The following is a 19,005-nucleotide window of genomic DNA, read 5'->3' as shown; positions in this document are numbered from 1 at the left end:
ATGTCACTACCTGACGTCACTTCCTCCCCACGTGAAACACTGCGTGCATGTGAGAAGATTCCATATTTTTCCGCAGCAGATCTCGTTGCAGTGTATAACATATTATTTCATGACCGTCGAAAGCAGGAGTATGGAGTCGTCAGAGGATGAAGCACAGCTCGGAATGGAGTCCGAGGATGAAAACAGCGAACTGTCTGACGGCGAGGTGCGTGTTCTGTTGTCATGCTAACATTAGCTTACGGGAGTCATTCAACGCTACTGTACAGAACACAACCCCGACTCAATGTACTGTAAACACACCGCATCCATAACTTAATAGTATGTAAGGTTGACCGTTTAGTGTGTTATGGAGTTTCTAACATCCACAGTTAACTGTCTACTTTTGATCTTTTCAGCTTCAAGACGCCTTTGCTAAGGGGTTGTTGAAACCTGGGATGAACGTCGCGTGGATAAATCCAAGAAATGTGTGAATAATGTGGTGAGTGATCGAGTAACTCAATGTGAGGTGTTTGTTGCGGAGTCTCAAAATTCCTTGAGGAAATTTTAGAAAACATTAGTGTTGAACACATTGCGCTGCTAAAATGGTGACAGCTTGATCCAACATGTGTTGCAGGATGCTATGAAAGAGTGCTTGGCTGATTTCCGCAAAGATCTGCCCTGGGTGGAAAGGCTGGACATGACCAACCTGCCAGCTGAAGATGTCCTTTCAAAACTTGAAGGGCAAGTTCTGGGGGAATCCAACGGCGATGCTACTGTGGATGATGATTTCCAAAGAGAGATGTTCTTGTGAGTGGCTTCATGTTGACCGGTTGTTCAAAACTGTGCTTTTATTTTGGAAGTACCTTTTCTGTGATTGAAATTGTCAGGTTTGATTCTTATAGTTCTGTTTGCCTTTAAAGCTACCGTCAAGCTCAGGCGACAGTCCTACAGGCACTTCCTTTGTTGAATAAGCATGGCATATCCACCAAGAGGCCTGACGATTACTTTGCAGAGATGGCCAAATCAGACCAGCACATGCAGAAGGTGAGAGCCTTCCTTTAGGAAAGAAATAGTTACAGGGCTTCTGGAGAACACAATAAGCCAACCACAGAATCTTTTCTTCTCTCCAGATCAGGAAAAAACTGATCTCAAAGCAGATGATACTGGAGAGGTCTGAGAAGGCCAAGAAACTGCGGGAGCAAAGGAAATTTGGTAAAAAGGTTGGTGTTTGTTTTAGTATGTTTACTGTGTGTTTACTGAAGCAGAGCTGCAAAAGTGCACATTTCCTGAAAAGACAGAGGTGCAGCAGCAGGTTCGAGAGCAGATATTTTGTCTTGAGTGCTGAGGCCGTGATTTATTACCTTTACATGAAGAATTCCAACACATTTTCAATTTTGTGCCAGGTTCAAATACAAGTGATACAGAAGAGGCAGAAGGAGAAGAAAGCGATGATGAATGCTGTGAAGAAATACCAGAAAGGTGATTATTTTAAATTAAAAATTCTGTGTGTTTATATGTGATCAGCCTTAATGTCTGCTTTCATGAATATGTAATTTATGATTTCTGATGCCTCCACATTTAGGAATGACTGACAAACTAGATTTCCTGGAAGGGGATAAAAAGGAGAAAAACGCACCACAGCAGAGTTCCAAAAAACCTTTGAACAAAAAAGGGTAAATGTTAAACGCTGCAGTTTTTAGCCAGTTAAATAAAGATGCCAAATAAACAGTTCAGGTGTCGGTTTAAAACTAATCAAATATTCTCTTTTAGAAGCTCCTCTGGTAAGAGGAAATACAAGGACCAGAAGTTTGGCTACGGAGGTAAGAAGAGCGGGATGAAGTGGAATACCAAAGACAGCTACAATGATGTGTCCAGTTTCCGAGCCAAAGTGGCCCACAACAAGGGAAACAAAGGAGGGAAGAAAGGCAAAGGAGGAAAACAGAACGTAAGTCACAGGCTCAGACACCAGAGCCTGTTTACAGGTACTTGTGAAGGTCACATATCTGATAATAATGCAGCTAATATCCATTCCGTCCCTTTCTCAGAAACGCCCCGGAAAGTCTGTTCGCCGGAAGATGAAGGCTCGCTCGTAACAGCTGGAAAAGAAGGCCCAAAAAGCTGGACTCTGGTCGGCCTTCCTGCTGGGCTTTCCTTCCATTTCATCTCCAAACACACCAGGATTCACGGAGGAGAACGTGAACTTTACCTCGACAGCTTTTGGTGCAGATCCTGTCTGCAGTGTGAATGTGGATCGATGTGGAAGGCGCGAGGGGGGGTCCTGCTGGTTTGCTGAGGAAGCTCTGAGGACAGAACCAGCGAGGAAAAGGTTGTTCTGAGAAATGGTCGAGCCCACAGTTGACTCTTAAGAGCTCCCCCAACCACCACTTTTTATAAAACTTGTGTTTTGGAATAAAATACGTGTTTCTGACCCTTTTTTTCCCTCCCCTCTGCATTTTATCTGAGATGGATTTACAGGCACTGTCTGACTATAAATCCCTTTGGATGCCTTTGAAATCCCCCTCCCAGGAGCTGGGGTGTATTTACTGCCTGTTTCTCACACCTTGGTTCTCTCCAATTTTACATGACCTTTTCTAATGTTAAGAGACTGTTGATTTGAACCTTTCTGGATCATCCGTGATAAGTCCTGGATGAGCAGACACGCTTTGTTTTGACATTTGTTGTTTATTTTTAAAAGGATGAATAAACACGTTCACTCTTGTGAGGATTTCCCTGGTTTGTCTCGGGGCAGATGTGATGAGCGCAGAGCGTATTCTTGGTGTTTAGTGATGTCGGAGCTGCATCGGGAGAAATTGAGTCTTCTGTCATTGCGGTTTGAGGCGATCTGGAGGAGAAAACATGAATGGAATTGTCTTCCAACACCAGATGGGATTTCTCCCTTACCAGTGGGGATGATATCCACCCGACCTCCTGACTCTCAGTCTGGGGAGCCGTGTACTTCTTGGTGGGCTCCTCTCGGGCCTTGTGGAAAGCTTTGATGAAGTCCGCTGCAAAACAAATTCATAACCTGCCAGTCTAATAGTTTGCATTAAATCTGAGTTATCTGAGTGCAGTCAAGGTGAACTCACAGTTTTCTGTAACCACCTCTGCTGGTTTCCTAGACATGGGCTTGTCTGGCAGGATATGTACTGAGAGGAGACATCATTTGTTAAAAACAAAAACACAAGCTATTCAAACGGAGACAATAATCATTACTTGACGTACATTTCCTGTGCGGATTGATGCTAAACTCCGTGTGAAGTTTTTGGTGTTTTTGCCATTTCCGGATCGTCTCAACGTGTATTGCGTTCTGTTGGATCAAATCCATTTTGTTGTTTCCTGACATTTTTAGAATTAATGTGCCAAGCCAGAAAAATAAGGACCGAAGGAAGGGTTTACTGACGTGCCAGAATGTTTGCGCCTGTTGCTTAGTGACGGGAAACCATTATTGTTCTGTAGTACCAACATGTGAACACACGGGGGAGCTGCGCGCTCGGAAAACGACTTTTAGTCGGCGCAAGAAGAAATTAAGTATTAAAAAATGATTGCCAGTTAAATTAATTCCGAATGGTCAGAAAATGATTCACATGTATGTTCAATAAACTGGATATACTGGGATTTACCTGAATTTCATCACATTTCATTACACAATTTCAGGATTTTTTTCTGAACTGTGTCATGAAAAATAAAATAAAATAAAATATAGTTCTAGCTAATTACAAGTATAGACTTGTAGGCAATTGTAAATGCCCCTCATATTTATCATACTATACATTTCTAAAACTTTTGCTGAGAAATTGTAGCAACAAATGCAGCTAGCTTCAATATTTAAACCCATTTTACCACTATTGTAAAAGTTACTATGACCGGGCTATTCAATTTGGCGGACCCCGGGCTGAGTCCGGCCCCTGGGGATTTTTTTACTGGCCCTCAGAGTGTATTGTAATTATGATGGAGAGTCCCATATATCTCATATTCTTTTAAATCATGGTAGAAACACAGGTTGAATATACCTGTTTTAGCTGGACATATAAATTGGGGGACCTCAAATGACCAATCAGAAATGGTTATTCGTGGCGCGGTCTGGTGCAGTGCTCTGACTTGTTTCTTTTGATTATGAAGACAAGCTAACAAGAAAAAATGTCTCTCTCTACCTTCAAAAACAGAAAAGTTGACTCAGAGAGCAGGCAGCTCAACAATGAATGGACAGAAAAATATGCGTTTATTGCTGATGATGCGAAGCCTGTGTGCTTAATTTGCAACGAGTGCCTCACCGTGTGTCAGGAGTATAATTTGTGAAGACATTTCAACACAACACATGCTAACTTTAGCACTACGTTCCCACCAGGCTCTGCTGCTCAGAAGCAGAAAATATCGGGGCTTATAAATTCTTATGAACGACAGATATTGTTCCGGAGCAAAGCGGCATCGTTACGAGTGCCATGGATATTAGGACAAAAGAAAAAGCCATTGACAGACTCAAAGACAATCAAGAAGTACATGCTGGCATCCATCGAGGAGGTGGTAACAGATGAGAAAAAAACATTATTAATTCGATCAAGCAAATTCCAATATCTGACACCTCCAATACGAGGTGGTCTGTGTGGGGCCTGCATGGGCCTGGAAATGTCCCCCAGTTTCGTTAATTTATCTTGAACACTCATCAAGTTGACTCTCCCTCACATTATCATTTGGTTTAGAATTTCTTCTTAAACCAAGAGAAAAGTCCACTCTGCTTCTTCTTCTTCTTTTGCAGCTTCTGATAGACCTGCTCCAGTTCCGTCAGCTGTTGCTCCATTAGATGTAATTGTTTCTCAGCCACTTGGTCTTTCTTGGTCAAGTTTTTTATTTTCTCATCTAACTCTTGGACTTTGTTTTTAGAGTAATTATAATTACTGGCCGCTTCATTGGTATTGTCAAACAGCTGTTTGACTCTTGTCTTAGATTTTTCATATTTTCCGGTCAGTTCTTTATTTTTGCCATCCAGCTGGTCAACTTTTGAGTCAGAGTTGTTACATTTTACGTTGAGCTCATGACTGATCTCCAACAGCTGTTTAACCTTTGCAAATAGATTGTCATTACTGTTGAATACATTTTTTATTTTAGCCTCCAGATCTTTACCTTCGGTTGCCACTGTCTGATATTTTAGCATTAATTCTTGATTTTCATCCTCCAGTTCCTTTAAGATCCTCTGGAAGGTCTGACTCTGATTGGACAATAATTGATTTTGAGCCTGGAGATCTTTGATGGTTCTTTCAGAACTTTTGTTCTTCAGGGAAAGCTCTTGGACGTCATTTTCCAACAGCTTCACCTCAGTCTCAGAGGCTTCAAACATTCTGACCACATCTTGGTAGTTGTTCTCCAGTTCTTTGAATCTTTTCAGAGAGCTTTCATATTTATTGGCCATGTCTAGATATTTGTCCTTCAGAACTCTGAACTCCACTTTGGAACATTTTCCTGTTTTGGCCATGTCTTTGGTCAATTCCTCCAACTCTTTAACTCTGGATTGAGAAGACTCACAGGTGTTTTTAAGTTCTCGTTTGTCACTGACCAGCTGTTGAATTGTTGTGAAACAGCCTTCAAGATTTGTGTTCAACTCTTGATTCATGACCTCCAATTGTTTCACCCACATTTCAGAGTTGTTATACTTTCGGGACAAAGCTTGAGTCCTCTCTAAAAGTTCTTGGATGGTTTTTCCAGTTTGTTCTTTTATATTGAGCAGCAGCTGCATTTGAGGAACGTTTCCTTCAAGAGTGTTGGAGAGTTCTTGGTTCTCCTCTTCCACTAGCTTGATTTTTGCCTCTAAGGCTTCCATTTTTCTAAATACCTCTCCACAGATGTCTTCAAAATATTGAAGAAAAAGGTCCAAGTCCTCATTACTTTGGACAACTTTGTGGTAGCGTCCCTTAAGATCTGTCACTCTCTTTGTGGATTGTTTGAGCTCTTCTTGCAAATTTTGATTGCTGTCCAACAGCTCTTGGAGGGTTTTCTCTGACAGGTTGGTGAGCAATTCCTGTTTGTTTTCTTTTATTAAGTTGTTCTCTGTAGAGCTGACATATTTAAGGGTCAGTTCTTCATTGCTCTCTTCTGGCTTTAAGAAACTCTTTTTAAAGTTATCACACTTCATGACCAACTCTTGATTGTCAGCAGTAAGTTCTTTTACCTGTTTATAAGCGGCTTGTAATTTATTATCAAGTTCTTCCTTGTTTTGCATCAGCTCTTGGACATTTCTTAGTGCATTTTCAGTAATTTTAAGAAACTCTTCATTTGTAAATTCAAGCTCTTCGATTCTGGTCTGAAACTGCTTGGAGTTGTTGGCGAGTTCTTGATTTTGAAGGATTAACTCTTCAACTGTTGCTTCTGTGGTTTTATGCTTTTGGATGAGCTCATGACTTCTTACCTCGCTAATTTGAATCTGTTTGACAAGATCTTTATTTTCCAGGTGCAGCTGCTGAATTTTTCTGCCCCAGCTCTGCTCTTTCTTATCCATGTCTTCATTCAGTATTCTTGCAACAGCAACACTGATAATATCATTGGTGATATATTGATTCACATTGTTCAGCTCCTCTTCTCGCTGTAGCATTCTGGCAAGTTGTGTGATTCTTTCCTCAGAGTGCATCACCTGGTTGTTGAGTTCTTCAGTTGTCACTTTAAGCTCTTTGACTCTGATCTCAGACTGCTCCACTTGTTTTGTGAGTCCTGCATTTGTAACTTCAAGCTCTTTGACCTTGTGCTCAGACTGTTCCACCTTGATGGTGAGTTCTTGATTTTGAAGCATTAACTCTTCAACTGTTGCTTCTGTGGTTTTATGCTTTTGGATGAGCTCATGACTTCTTACCTCGCTAATTTGAATATTTTTGACAAGATCCTTATTTTCCAGGTCCAGCTGCTGAACCTTTCTCCTCCAGCTCTGCTCTTTCTTATCCATGTCTTCATTCAGTAATCTTGCAACAGCAACACTGATAATATCATTGGTGATATATTGAGTGACATTGTTCAGCTCCTCTTCTCGCTGTAGCATTCTGGCAAGTTGTGTGATTCTTTCCTCAGAGTGCATCACCTGGTTGTTGAGTTCTTCAGTTGTCACTTCAAGCTCTTTGACTCTGATCTCAGACTGCTCCACTTGTTTTGTGAGTCCTGCATTTGTAACTTCAAGCTCTTTGACCTTGTGCTCAGACTGCTCCACCTCGATGGTGAGTTCTTGATTCTGAAAGAGCAACTCCTGGTCTTTTTCTTTTCTGCTTTCATAAAATTCTTGACTTTTTAACTCCATAATTTGTAGCTTTTTTGAAGGATTGTCAAAAGTTGTTTCATTTTCCAGGTTTGGTTGCTGAGCTTTTGTCTTCCAGCTGTGTTCTTTCTCTTCCATGTCTACCTTCACTATTTCACTATTCACTGTTATTTGGCAACTTGGTTTAATCGTACCTCAAAATACTCCACCTGGTTATTAAGTTGTTAACTCAAGGTCTTTGATCTCAAACCTTTTTAGTAAGATCAAAGCCCAACAAGGGTGTGTGTCCTGTGTCAGAGTCTTTATCCTGTCATTTCTTTCTTCAGACCACCTTCCAAGTATTCCGATTTTTAATCCGGAATAGTCACCCATAATCTGCCATTTTGAATCAGCAATCCTTCCGAGACTTGCCGATGATCATTTGTAATTGCACAAATAGTGAATTTTGACTTGGCCAAGAAAATAAAGAGCTAGAAGACAAATTAAGCAGCTGGACCAGTGACTGAAATATCTTGACAAGATAATTCAAAAGAACATGGCTAGAAGTCAAAAACTTGTTGAAAAGCTTAACAGTACAGAAGTAACTGTCTTAATTAGTCCTTCCCACTCAAGAACTCGCTAACAAGGAGGGGCAGTCAGACCAAAGTCAACAAGCTTGAAGTTACAAATTTAAAACTCATGAACATGTCAGTGCATCTTTACACCAAAGTCAATTGACAAGAATGCTATTGTTGCTGCAGCACTCAAAAGTGAGTAAGTACATTATTAATGATGGATGACCAAAAGGTCACGGAGCTCACCAATTTGGAAAGGAGAAAGGGGTACACACATCTGCCCCCTTCTTTTGTCCCGAGGAAAATGTCAAGAGGTCGATCGAGAGCATGAATTATGGCAGTTGCCCACTTGGATATGATTTCATCAGATGGTTTGATGGGGCGTTGGACATAAGATATGTGGGCACATAATGTAAATCTCCCTGATTAATGATGGATGCTTGGTTTCCTGTCATCCCAAGAGCGCCGAGGAGTCTCTGACAACACTGACAGGCACACATCAGACAACCAAAATGTTGCTTATAAAAAATGAAGATGAAGTGCAATGAGCTCACTGTGTCTGGACTGAAATGAAGGAAAAGATTCAAATCTGGTGATGTTGTGAATATTTTAAACAATTTCACCGCCTTAAAAAAAAACCTATTTGCGCTACATACCGTAATCAATGATCGCCATGACGCAAGTTTCAACAATATGTGAGCTCTGCCCTGAGCCATGGGGGGCCATCTTCCAACGTGATCACAGGTTTAAAAAACACTGAAAAATACTTTGAAGCTACTCACCTTGCCTGGAGCCTAGTCTGAGCTACATCGCCCAACCACGACATTGTTCAGGCGAGTGTTCAGTGTTCGAGTAGGAGGAAAGAAGTTGTTGTTTTTTTTTAATTTTTGACCTCTACTGGATTATTTCAAAAGATCTGAGAACTAAGTGAGGAAGAGGATCTAAAGACGGCACTAATGCAACATCACGGTTGCTCACTGCTGCTAAAACCCGAAGAAGGAATCATGCGTTTTGAGTTGTCTGCCTGAACTATGCTTCAGTAGCTCTATAAATCTGGCATAGACGCAGCGATAAGCCAAAGCGAAATGGTGATGTTCTCAAAAGGGAAGCGTGTTTATTCTGTGCATTGGCATGTGGTGTACTAACCATTCTATAGCTGAGAAAACACATGGTTCACAAAAGAAAATGGTATTATTCCTTTTTATTGTTACAAGAGGTGCTGAGGCCAATATTACGAATTCCAATGTGTAAATGCAGAACTAACCTATATATTTTCTGCGGCCGAGAATAAAGAGCCATTACATCCGTGTTGGGGGGGCAGTTTAGACCGTGGTTTAGTGGTTTGGCACTGGACCCCAAGAAGTGCATGCTGGCATCCATCGAGGAGGTGGTAACAGATGAGAAAAAAACGTTATCAATTCAATCAAGCAAATTCCAATATCTGACACCTCCAATACGAGGTGGTCTGTGTGGGGCCTGCATGGGCCTGGAAATGTCCCCCAGTTTCGTTAATTTATCTTGAACACTCATCAAGTTGAGTCTCCCTCACATTATCATTTGGTTTGGAATTTCTTCTTAAACCAAGAGAAAAGTCCACAGTGCTTCTTCTTCTTCTTATGCAGCTTCTGATAGACCTGCTCCAGTTCCGTCAGCTGTTGCTCCATTCGATGTAATTGTTTCTCAGCCACTTGGTCTTTCTTGGTCAAGATTTTTATATTCTCATCTAACTCTTGGACTTTGTTTTTAGAGTAATTATAATTACTGGCCGCTTCATTGGTATTGTCAAACAGCTGTATGAGGCTTGTCTCGGATTTTTCATATTTTCCGGTCAGTTCTTTATTTTTGCCATCCAGCTGGTCAACTTTTGAGTCAGAGTTGTTACATTTTACGTTGAGCTCATGACTGATCTCCAACAGCTGTCTAACCTTTGCAAATAGATTGTCATTACTGTTGAATACATTTTTTATTTTAGCCTCCAGATCTTTACCTTCGGTTGCCACGGCCTGATATTTTAGTTTTAATTCTTCATTTTCATCCTCCAGTTCCTTTAAGCTCCTCTGAAAGGTCTGACTCTGATTGGACAATAATTGATTCTGAGCCTGGAGATCTTTGATGGTTCTTTCAGAACTTTTGTTCTTCAGGGAAAGCTCTTGGATGTCATCTTTCAACGGGGTGACCTCAGTCTCAGAGGCTTCAAACTTTCTGACCACATCTTGGTAGTTGTTCTCCAGTTCTTTGAATTTTTTCAGAGAGCTTTCATATTTATTGGCCATGTCTAGATATTTGTCCTTCAGAACTCTGGAATCCACTTTGGAACATTTTCCTGTTTCGGCCATGTCTTTGGTCAATTCCTCCAACTCTTTAACTCTGGATTGAGAAGACTCACAGGTGTTTTTCAGTTCTCGTTTGTCACTGACCAGCTGTTGAATTGTTGTGAAAGATCCTTCAAGATTTGTGGTCAGCTCTTGATTCATGACCTCCAATTGTTTCACCCACATTTCAGAGTTGTTATACTTTCGGGACAAAGCTTGAGTCCTCTCTAAAAGTTCTTGGATGGTTTTTCCAGCTTGGTCTTTTATATTGAGCAGCAGCTGCATTTGAGGAACGTTTTCTTCAAGAGCGTTGGAGAGTTCTTGGTTCTCCTCTTCCACTAGCTTGATTTTTGCCTCTAAGGCTTCCATTTTTATAAGTATCTCTCCACAGATGTCTTCAAAATATTGAAGAAAAAGGTCCACGTCCTCATTACTTTGGACAACTTTGTGGTAGCGTTCCTGAAGATCTGTCACTCTTTTCATGGATTGTTTGAGCTCTTCTTCCAAACTGTGATTGCTGTGTCCAACAGCTCTTGGGGTGTTTTCTCTGATAGGTTGGTGAGCAATTCCTGTTTATTTTCTTTTATTAAGTTGTTCTCTGTAGAGCTGACATATTTAAGGGCCAGTTCTTCATTGCTCTCTTCCGGCTTTAAGAAACTCTTTTTAAAGTTATCACACTCCATGACCAACTCTTGATTGTCAGCAGTAAGTTCTTTTACCTGTTTATAAGCGGCTTGTAATTTATTATCAAGTTCTTCCTTGTTTTGCATCAGCTCTTCGACATTTCTTACTGCATTTTTAGTAATTGCAAGACACTCTTCATTTATAAATTCAAGCTCTTCGATTCTGGTCTGAAACTGCTTGGCGTTGTTGATGAGTTCTTGGTTTTGAAGGATTAACTCTTCAACTGTTGCTTCTGTGGTTTTATGCTTTTGGATGAGCTCGTGACTTCTTACCTCGCTAATTTGAATCTGTTTGACAAGATCTTTATTTTCCAGGTGCAGCTGCTGAACTTTTCTCCTCCAGCTCTGCTCTTTCTTATCCATGTCTTCATTCAGTATTCTTACAACAGCAACACTGATAATATCATTGGTGATATATTGAGTCACATTGTTGAGCTCCTCTTCTCGCTGTAGCATTCTGGTAAGTTGTGTGATTCTTTCCTCAGAGTGCATCACCTGGTTGTTGAGTTCTTCAGTTGTCACTTCAAGCTCTTTGACTCTGATCTCAGACTGCTCCACTTGTTTTGTGAGTCCTGCATTTGTAACTTCAAGCTCTTTGACCTTGTGCTCAGACTGCTCCACCTCGATGGTGAGTTGTTGATTCTGAAAGAGTAACTCCTGGTCTTTTTCTTTCCTGCTTTTAAAAAATTCGTGACTTTTGAACTCAATAGTTTGTAGCTTTTTTAAAAGTTTGTCAAAAGCTGTTTCATTTTCCAGGTTCGGTTGCTGAGCTTTTGTCTTCCAGCTGTGTCCTTTCTCTTCCATGTCTACCTTCACTATTTCCCTATTATCACTATACAATACTATTTGGCAACTTGTTTTAATCTTGTCTGAAACTACTCCACCTGGTTATTAAGTTGTTAACTTAAGGTCTTTGACTTTGATCTCAGACCTTTTTAGCAAAGTTTGTCTGCTTTTTTGAAGATCAAAGCCCAACAAGGGTGTGTGTCCTGTGTTGTGTGGGTACACACATCTGTCCCCTTCTTTTGTCCCGAGGAAAATGTCAAGAGGTCGATCGAGAGCATGAATTATGGCAGTTGCCCACTTGGATATGATTTCATCAGATGGTTTGATGGGGCGTTGGACATAAGATATGTGGGCACATAATGTAAATCTCCCTGATTAATGATGGATGCTCGGTTTCCTGTCATCCCAAGAGCACCGAGGAGTCTCTGACAACACTGACAGACACACATCAGACAACCAAAATGTTGTTTATAAAAAATGAAGATGAAGTGCAATGGGCTCACTGTGTCTGGACTGAAATGAAGGAAAATATTCAAATCTGGTGATGTCGTGAATATTTTAAACAATTTCACCGCCTTAAAAAAAAACCTATTTGCGCTACATACCGTAATCAATGATCGCCATGACGCAAGTTTCAACAATATGTGAGCTCTGCCCCGAGCCATGGGGGGCCATCTTCCAACGCGATCACAGGTTTAAAAAACACTGAAAAATACTTTGAAGCTACTCACCTTGCCTGGAGCCTAGTCTGAGCTACATCGCCCAACCACGACATTGTTCAGGCCAGTGTTCAGTGTTCGAGTAAGAGGAAAGAAGTTTTTTTTTTTTTTTTTTTTTTAATTTTTGACCTCTACTGCATTATTTCAAAAGATCTGAGAACTAAGTGAGGAAGAGGATCTAAAGACGGCACTAATGCAATATCACGGTTGCTCACTGCTGCTAAAACCCGAAGAAGGAATCGTGCGTTTTGAGTTGTCTGCCTGAACTATGCTTCAGTAGCTCTATAAATCTGGCATAGACGCAGCGATAAGCCAAAGCGAAATGGTGATGTTCTCAAAAGGGAAGCGTGTTTTATTCTGTGCATTGGCATGTGGTGTACTAACCATTCTATAGCTGAGAAAACACATGGTTCACAAAAGAAAATGGTATTATTCCTTTTTATTGTTACAAGAGGTGCTGAGGCCAATATTACGAATTCCAATGTGTAAATGCAGAACTAACCTATATATTTTCTGTGGCCGAGAATAAAGAGCCATTACATCCGTGTTGGGGGGGCAGTTTAGACCGTGGGAAAGTGGTTTAGTGGTTTGGCACTGGACCCCAAGAAGTGCATGCTGGCATCCATCGAGGAGGTGGTAACAGATGAGAAAAAAACGTTATCAATTCAATCAAGCAAATTCCAATATCTGACACCTCCAATACGAGGTGGTCTGTGTGGGGCCTGCATGGGCCTGGAAATGTCCCCCAGTTTCGTTAATTTATCTTGAACACTCATCAAGTTGAGTCTCCCTCACATTATCATTTGGTTTGGAATTTCTTCTTAAACCAAGAGAAAAGTCCACAGTGCTTCTTCTTCTTCTTCTTATGCAGCTTCTGATAGACCTGCTCCAGTTCCGTCAGCTGTTGCTCCATTCGATGTAATTGTTTCTCAGCCACTTGGTCTTTCTTGGTCAAGATTTTTATATTCTCATCTAACTCTTGGACTTTGTTTTTAGAGTAATTATAATTACTGGCCGCTTCATTGGTATTGTCAAACAGCTGTATGAGGCTTGTCTCGGATTTTTCATATTTTCCGGTCAGTTCTTTATTTTTGCCATCCAGCTGGTCAACTTTTGAGTCAGAGTTGTTACATTTTACGTTGAGCTCATGACTGATCTCCAACAGCTGTCTAACCTTTGCAAATAGATTGTCATTACTGTTGAATACATTTTTTATTTTAGCCTCCAGATCTTTACCTTCGGTTGCCACGGCCTGATATTTTAGTTTTAATTCTTGATTTTCATCCTCCAGTTCCTTTAAGCTCCTCTGAAAGGTCTGACTCTGATTGGCCAATAATTGATTCTGAGCCTGGAGATCTTTGATGGTTCTTTCAGAACTTTTGTTCTTCAGGGAAAGCTCTTGGATGTCATCTTTCAACAGGGTGACCTCAGTCTCAGAGGCTTCAAACTTTCTGACCACATCTTGGTAGTTGTTCTCCAGTTCTTTGAATTTTTTAGAGAGCTTTCATATTTATTGGCCATGTCTAGATATTTGTCCTTCAGAACTCTGGAATCCACTTTGGAACATTTTCCTGTTTCGGCCATGTCTTTGGTCAATTCCTCCAACTCTTTAACTCTGGATTGAGAAGACTCACAGGTGTTTTTCAGTTCTCGTTTGTCACTGACCAGCTGTTGAATTGTTGTGAAAGATCCTTCAAGATTTGTGGTCAGCTCTTGATTCATGACCTCCAATTGTTTCACCCACATTTCAGAGTTGTTATACTTTCGGGACAAAGCTTGAGTCCTCTCTAAAAGTTCTTGGATGGTTTTTCCAGCTTGGTCTTTTATATTGAGCAGCAGCTGCATTTGAGGAACGTTTTCTTCAAGAGCGTTGGAGAGTTCTTGGTTCTCCTCTTCCACTAGCTTGATTTTTGCCTCTAAGGCTTCCATTTTTATAAGTATCTCTCCACAGATGTCTTCAAAATATTGAAGAAAAAGGTCCACGTCCTCATTACTTTGGACAACTTTGTGGTAGCGTTCCTGAAGATCCGTCACTCTTTTCATGGATTGTTTGAGCTCTTCTTCCAAACTGTGATTGCTGTCCAACAGCTCTTGGGGTGTTTTCTCTGATAGGTTGGTGAGCAATTCCTGTTTATTTTCTTTTATTAAGTTGTTCTCTGTAGAGCTGACATATTTAAGGGTCAGTTCTTCATTGCTCTCTTCCGGCTTTAAGAAACTCTTTTTAAAGTTATCACACTCCATGACCAACTCTTGATTGTCAGCAGTAAGTTCTTTTACCTGTTTATAAGCGGCTTGTAATTTATTATCAAGTTCTTCCTTGTTTTGCATCAGCTCTTCGACATTTCTTACTGCATTTTTAGTAATTGCAAGACACTCTTCATTTATAAATTCAAGCTCTTCGATTCTGGTCTGAAACTGCTTGGAGTTGTTGATGAGTTCTTGGTTTTGAAGGATTAACTCTTCAACTGTTGCTTCTGTGGTTTTATGCTTTTGGATGAGCTCGTGACTTCTTACCTCGCTAATTTGAATCTGTTTGACAAGATCTTTATTTTCCAGGTGCAGCTGCTGAACTTTTCTCCTCCAGCTCTGCTCTTTCTTATCCATGTCTTCATTCAGTATTCTTACAACAGCAACACTGATAATATCATTGGTGATATATTGAGTCACATTGTTCAGCTCCTCTTCTCGCTGTAGCATTCTGGTAAGTTGTGTGATTCTTTCCTCAGAGTGCATCACCTGGTTGTTGAGTTCTTCAGTTGTCACTTCAAGCTCTTTGACTCTGATCTCAGACTGCTCCACTTGTTTTGTGAGTCCTGCATTTGTAACTTCAAGCTCTTTGACCTTGTGCTCAGACTGCTCCACCTCGATGGTGAGTTGTTGATTCTGAAAGAGTAACTCCTGGTCTTTTTCTTTCCTGCTTTTAAAAAATTCGTGACTTTTGAACTCAATAGTTTGTAGCTTTTTTAAAAGTTTGTCAAAAGCTGTTTCATTTTCCAGGTTCGGTTGCTGAGCTTTTGTCTTCCAGCTGTGTCCTTTCTCTTCCATGTCTACCTTCACTATTTCCCTATTATCACTATACAATACTATTTGGCAACTTGTTTTAATCTTGTCTGAAACTACTCCACCTGGTTATTAAGTTGTTAACTTAAGGTCTTTGACTTTGATCTCAGACCTTTTTAGCAAAGTTTGTCTGCTTTTTTGAAGATCAAAGCCCAACAAGGGTGTGTGTCCTGTGTTGTGTGGGTACACACATCTGTCCCCTTCTTTTGTCCCGAGGAAAATGTCAAGAGGTCGATCGAGAGCATGAATTATGGCAGTTGCCCACTTGGATATGATTTCATCAGATGGTTTGATGGGGCGTTGGACATAAGATATGTGGGCACATAATGTAAATCTCCCTGATTAATGATGGATGCTCGGTTTCCTGTCATCCCAAGAGCGCCGAGGAGTCTCTGACAACACTGACAGACACACATCAGACAACCAAAATGTTGTTTATAAAAAATGAAGATGAAGTGCAATGGGCTCACTGTGTCTGGACTGAAATGAAGGAAAATATTCAAATCTGGTGATGTCGTGAATATTTTAAACAATTTCACCGCCTTAAAAAAACAACTATTTGCGCTACATACCGTAATCAATGATCGCCATGACGCAAGTTTTAACAATATGTGAGCTCTGCCCCGAGCCATGGGGGGCCATCTTCCAACGCGATCACAGGTTTAAAAAACAACGAAAACACTGAAAAATACTTTGAAGCTACTCACCGTGCCTGGAGCCTAGTCTGAGCTACATCGCCCAACCACGACATTGTTCAGGCCAGTGTTCAGTGTTCGAGTAAGAGGAAAAAGTTTTTTTTTTTTTTTTTTTTAATTTTTGACCTCTACTGCATTATTTCAAAAGATCTGAGAACTAAGTGAGGAAGAGGATCTAAAGACGGCACTAATGCAATATCACGGTTGCTCACTGCTGCTAAAACCCGAAGAAGGAATCCTGCGTTTTGAGTTGTCTGCCTGAACTATGCTTCAGTAGCTCTATAAATCTGGCATAGACGCAGCGATAAGCCAAAGCTAAATGGTGATGTTCTCAAAAGGGAAGCGTGTTTATTCTGTGCATTGGCATGTGGTGTACTAACCATTCTATAGCTGAGAAAACACATGGTTCACAAAAGAAAATGGTATTATTCCTTTTTATTGTTACAAGAGGTGCTGAGGCCAATATTACGAATTCCAATGTGTAAATGCAGAACTAACCTATATATTTTCTGTGGCCGAGAATAAAGAGCCATTACATCCGTGTTGGGGGGGCAGTTTAGACCGTGGGAAAGTGGTTTAGTGGTTTGGCACTGGACCCCAAGAAGTGCATGCTGGCATCCATCGAGGAGGTGGTAACAGATGAGAAAAAAACGTTATCAATTCAATCAAGCAAATTCCAATATCTGACACCTCCAATACGAGGTGGTCTGTGTGGGGCCTGCATGGGCCTGGAAATGTCCCCCAGTTTCGTTAATTTATCTTGAACACTCATCAAGTTGAGTCTCCCTCACATTATCATTTGGTTTGGAATTTCTTCTTAAACCAAGAGAAAAGTCCACAGTGCTTCTTCTTCTTCTTCTTATGCAGCTTCTGATAGACCTGCTCCAGTTCCGTCAGCTGTTGCTCCATTCGATGTAATTGTTTCTCAGCCACTTGGTCTTTCTTGGTCAAGATTTTTATATTCTCATCTAACTCTTGGACTTTGTTTTTAGAGTAATTATAATTACTGGCCGCTTCATTGGTATTGTCAAACAGCTGTATGAGGCTTGTCTCGGATTTTTCATATTTTCCGGTCAGTTCTTTATTTTTGCCATCCAGCTGGTCAACTTTTGAGTCAGAGTTGTTACATTTTACGTTGAGCTCATGACTGATCTCCAACAGCTGTCTAACCTTTGCAAATAGATTGTCATTACTGTTGAATACATTTTTTATTTTAGCCTCCAGATCTTTACCTTCGGTTGCCACGGCCTGATATTTTAGTTTTAATTCTTGATTTTCATCCTCCAGTTCCTTTAAGCTCCTCTGAAAGGTCTGACTCTGATTGGACAATAATTGATTCTGAGCCTGGAGATCTTTGATGGTTCTTTCAGAACTTTTGTTCTTCAGGGAAAGCTCTTGGATGTCATCTTTCAACAGGGTGACCTCAGTCTCAGAGGCTTCAAACTTTCTGACCACATCTTGGTAGTTGTTCTCCAGTTCTTTGAATTTTTTCAGAGAGCTTTCATATTTATTGGCCATGTCTAGATATTTGTCCTTCAGAACTCTGGAATCCACTTTGGAACATTTTCCTGTTTCGGCCATGTCTTTGGTCAATTCCTCCAACTCTTTAACTCTGGATTGAGAAGACTCACAGGTGTTTTTCAGTTCTCGTTTGTCACTGACCAGCTGTTGAATTGTTGTGAAAGATCCTTCAAGATTTGTGGTCAGCTCTTGATTCATGACCTCCAATTGTTTCACCCACATTTCAGAGTTGTTATACTTTCGGGACAAAGCTTGAGTCCTCTCTAAAAGTTCTTGGATGGTTTTTCCAGCTTGGTCTTTTATATTGAGCAGCAGCTGCATTTGAGGAACGTTTTCTTCAAGAGCGTTGGAGAGTTCTTGGTTCTCCTCTTCCACTAGCTTGATTTTTGCCTCTAAGGCTTCCATTTTTATAAGTATCTCTCCACAGATGTCTTCAAAATATTGAAGAAAAAGGTCCACGTCCTCATTACTTTGGACAACTTTGTGGTAGCGTTCCTGAAGATCCGTCACTCTTTTCATGGATTGTTTGAGCTCTTCTTCCAAACTGTGATTGCTGTCCAACAGCTCTTGGGGTGTTTTCTCTGATAGGTTGGTGAGCAATTCCTGTTTATTTTCTTTTATTAAGTTGTTCTCTGTAGAGCTGACATATTTAAGGGCCAGTTCTTCATTGCTCTCTTCCGGCTTTAAGAAACTCTTTTTAAAGTTATCACACTCCATGACCAACTCTTGATTGTCAGCAGTAAGTTCTTTTACCTGTTTATAAGCGGCTTGTAATTTATTATCAAGTTCTTCCTTGTTTTGCATCAGCTCTTCGACATTTCTTACTGCATTTTTAGTAATTGCAAGACACTCTTCATTTATAAATTCAAGCTCTTCGATTCTGGTCTGAAACTGCTTGGAGTTGTTGACGAGTTCTTGGTTTTGAAGGATTAACTCTTCAACTGTTGCTTCTGTGGTTTTATGCTTTTGGATGAGCTCATGACTTCTTACCTCGCTAATTTGAATCTGTTTGACAAGATCTTTATTTTCCAGGTGCAGCTGCTGAACTTTTCTCCTCCAGCTCTGCTCTTTCTTATCCATGTCTTCATTCAGTATTCTTACAACAGCAACACTGATAATATCATTGGTGATATATTGAGTCACATTGTTCAGCTCCTCTTCTCGCTGTAGCATTCTGGTAAGTTGTGTGATTCTTTCCTCAGAGTGCATCACCTGGTTGTTGAGTTCTTCAGTTGTCACTTCAAGCTCTTTGACTCTGATCTCAGACTGCTCCACTTGTTTTGTGAGTCCTGCATTTGTAACTTCAAGCTCTATGACCTTGTGCTCAGACTGCTCCACCTCGATGGTGAGTTGTTGATTCTGAAAGAGTAACTCCTGGTCTTTTTCTTTCCTGCTTTTAAAAAATTCGTGACTTTTGAACTCAATAGTTTGTAGCTTTTTTAAAAGTTTGTCAAAAGCTGTTTCATTT

The 19,005-nt window shown here is 40.6% G+C and overlaps 3 protein-coding genes across 3 annotated transcripts; 1 reads left to right on the top strand and 2 right to left on the bottom strand.

Annotated features, from left to right (window-relative positions):
- Positions 1-9: 9 nt before the first annotated feature.
- On the top strand, positions 10-2,698 carry LOC130529096 (probable rRNA-processing protein EBP2). The gene is given in 10 exon segments (XM_057038993.1): positions 10-205; positions 396-441; positions 444-478; positions 614-786; positions 900-1,023; positions 1,110-1,199; positions 1,383-1,458; positions 1,562-1,652; positions 1,750-1,924; positions 2,025-2,698. Coding segments are annotated over 10 exon segments (954 nt in total). The 5' UTR covers positions 10-109; the 3' UTR covers positions 2,073-2,698.
- cfap144 (cilia and flagella associated protein 144) lies at positions 2,642-3,541 on the bottom strand. The gene is made up of 4 exons (XM_057039000.1): positions 3,202-3,541; positions 3,066-3,125; positions 2,881-2,984; positions 2,642-2,821 (listed from the first exon to the last, which is right to left on the bottom strand). Exons 1-4 carry the CDS (start codon positions 3,320-3,322, stop codon positions 2,690-2,692), a joined length of 417 nt encoding a protein of 138 aa, XP_056894980.1. The 5' UTR covers positions 3,323-3,541; the 3' UTR covers positions 2,642-2,689.
- Positions 3,542-4,672: 1,131 nt separating this feature from the next.
- LOC130529069 (restin homolog) lies at positions 4,673-7,345 on the bottom strand. The gene has a single exon (XM_057038965.1). The coding sequence runs from the start codon at positions 7,343-7,345 to the stop codon at positions 4,673-4,675; it is 2,673 nt and encodes an 890-aa protein (XP_056894945.1).
- Between the last annotated feature and the right edge of the window lie 11,660 nt (positions 7,346-19,005).

The sequence above is a fragment of the Takifugu flavidus genome, chromosome 7 (genome assembly GCF_003711565.1).
Source record: "Takifugu flavidus isolate HTHZ2018 chromosome 7, ASM371156v2, whole genome shotgun sequence".
In the NCBI taxonomy this organism is placed as follows: domain Eukaryota; kingdom Metazoa; phylum Chordata; class Actinopteri; order Tetraodontiformes; family Tetraodontidae; genus Takifugu; species Takifugu flavidus.
The sequence above is the reverse complement of the archived record's forward strand: the minus strand, read 5'-3'. Positions and strand labels throughout refer to the sequence as shown.

Excerpts from the sequence above, each read along its gene's own strand:
- cfap144 (XM_057039000.1), bottom strand. The coding sequence starts at position 3,322 with ATGTCAGGAAACAACAAAATGGATTTGATCCAACAGAACGCAATACAC. Across the intron at positions 2,985-3,065 it reads AGAGGTGGTTACAGAAAACT|CGGACTTCATCAAAGCTTTC; the intron begins GTGAGTTCACCT and ends TTTGTTTTGCAG. Across the intron at positions 2,822-2,880 it reads GGTGGATATCATCCCCACTG|ATCGCCTCAAACCGCAATGA; the intron begins GTAAGGGAGAAA and ends TTTCTCCTCCAG.
- LOC130529069 (XM_057038965.1), bottom strand. The coding sequence starts at position 7,345 with ATGGAAGAGAAAGAACACAGCTGGAAGACAAAAGCTCAGCAACCAAAC.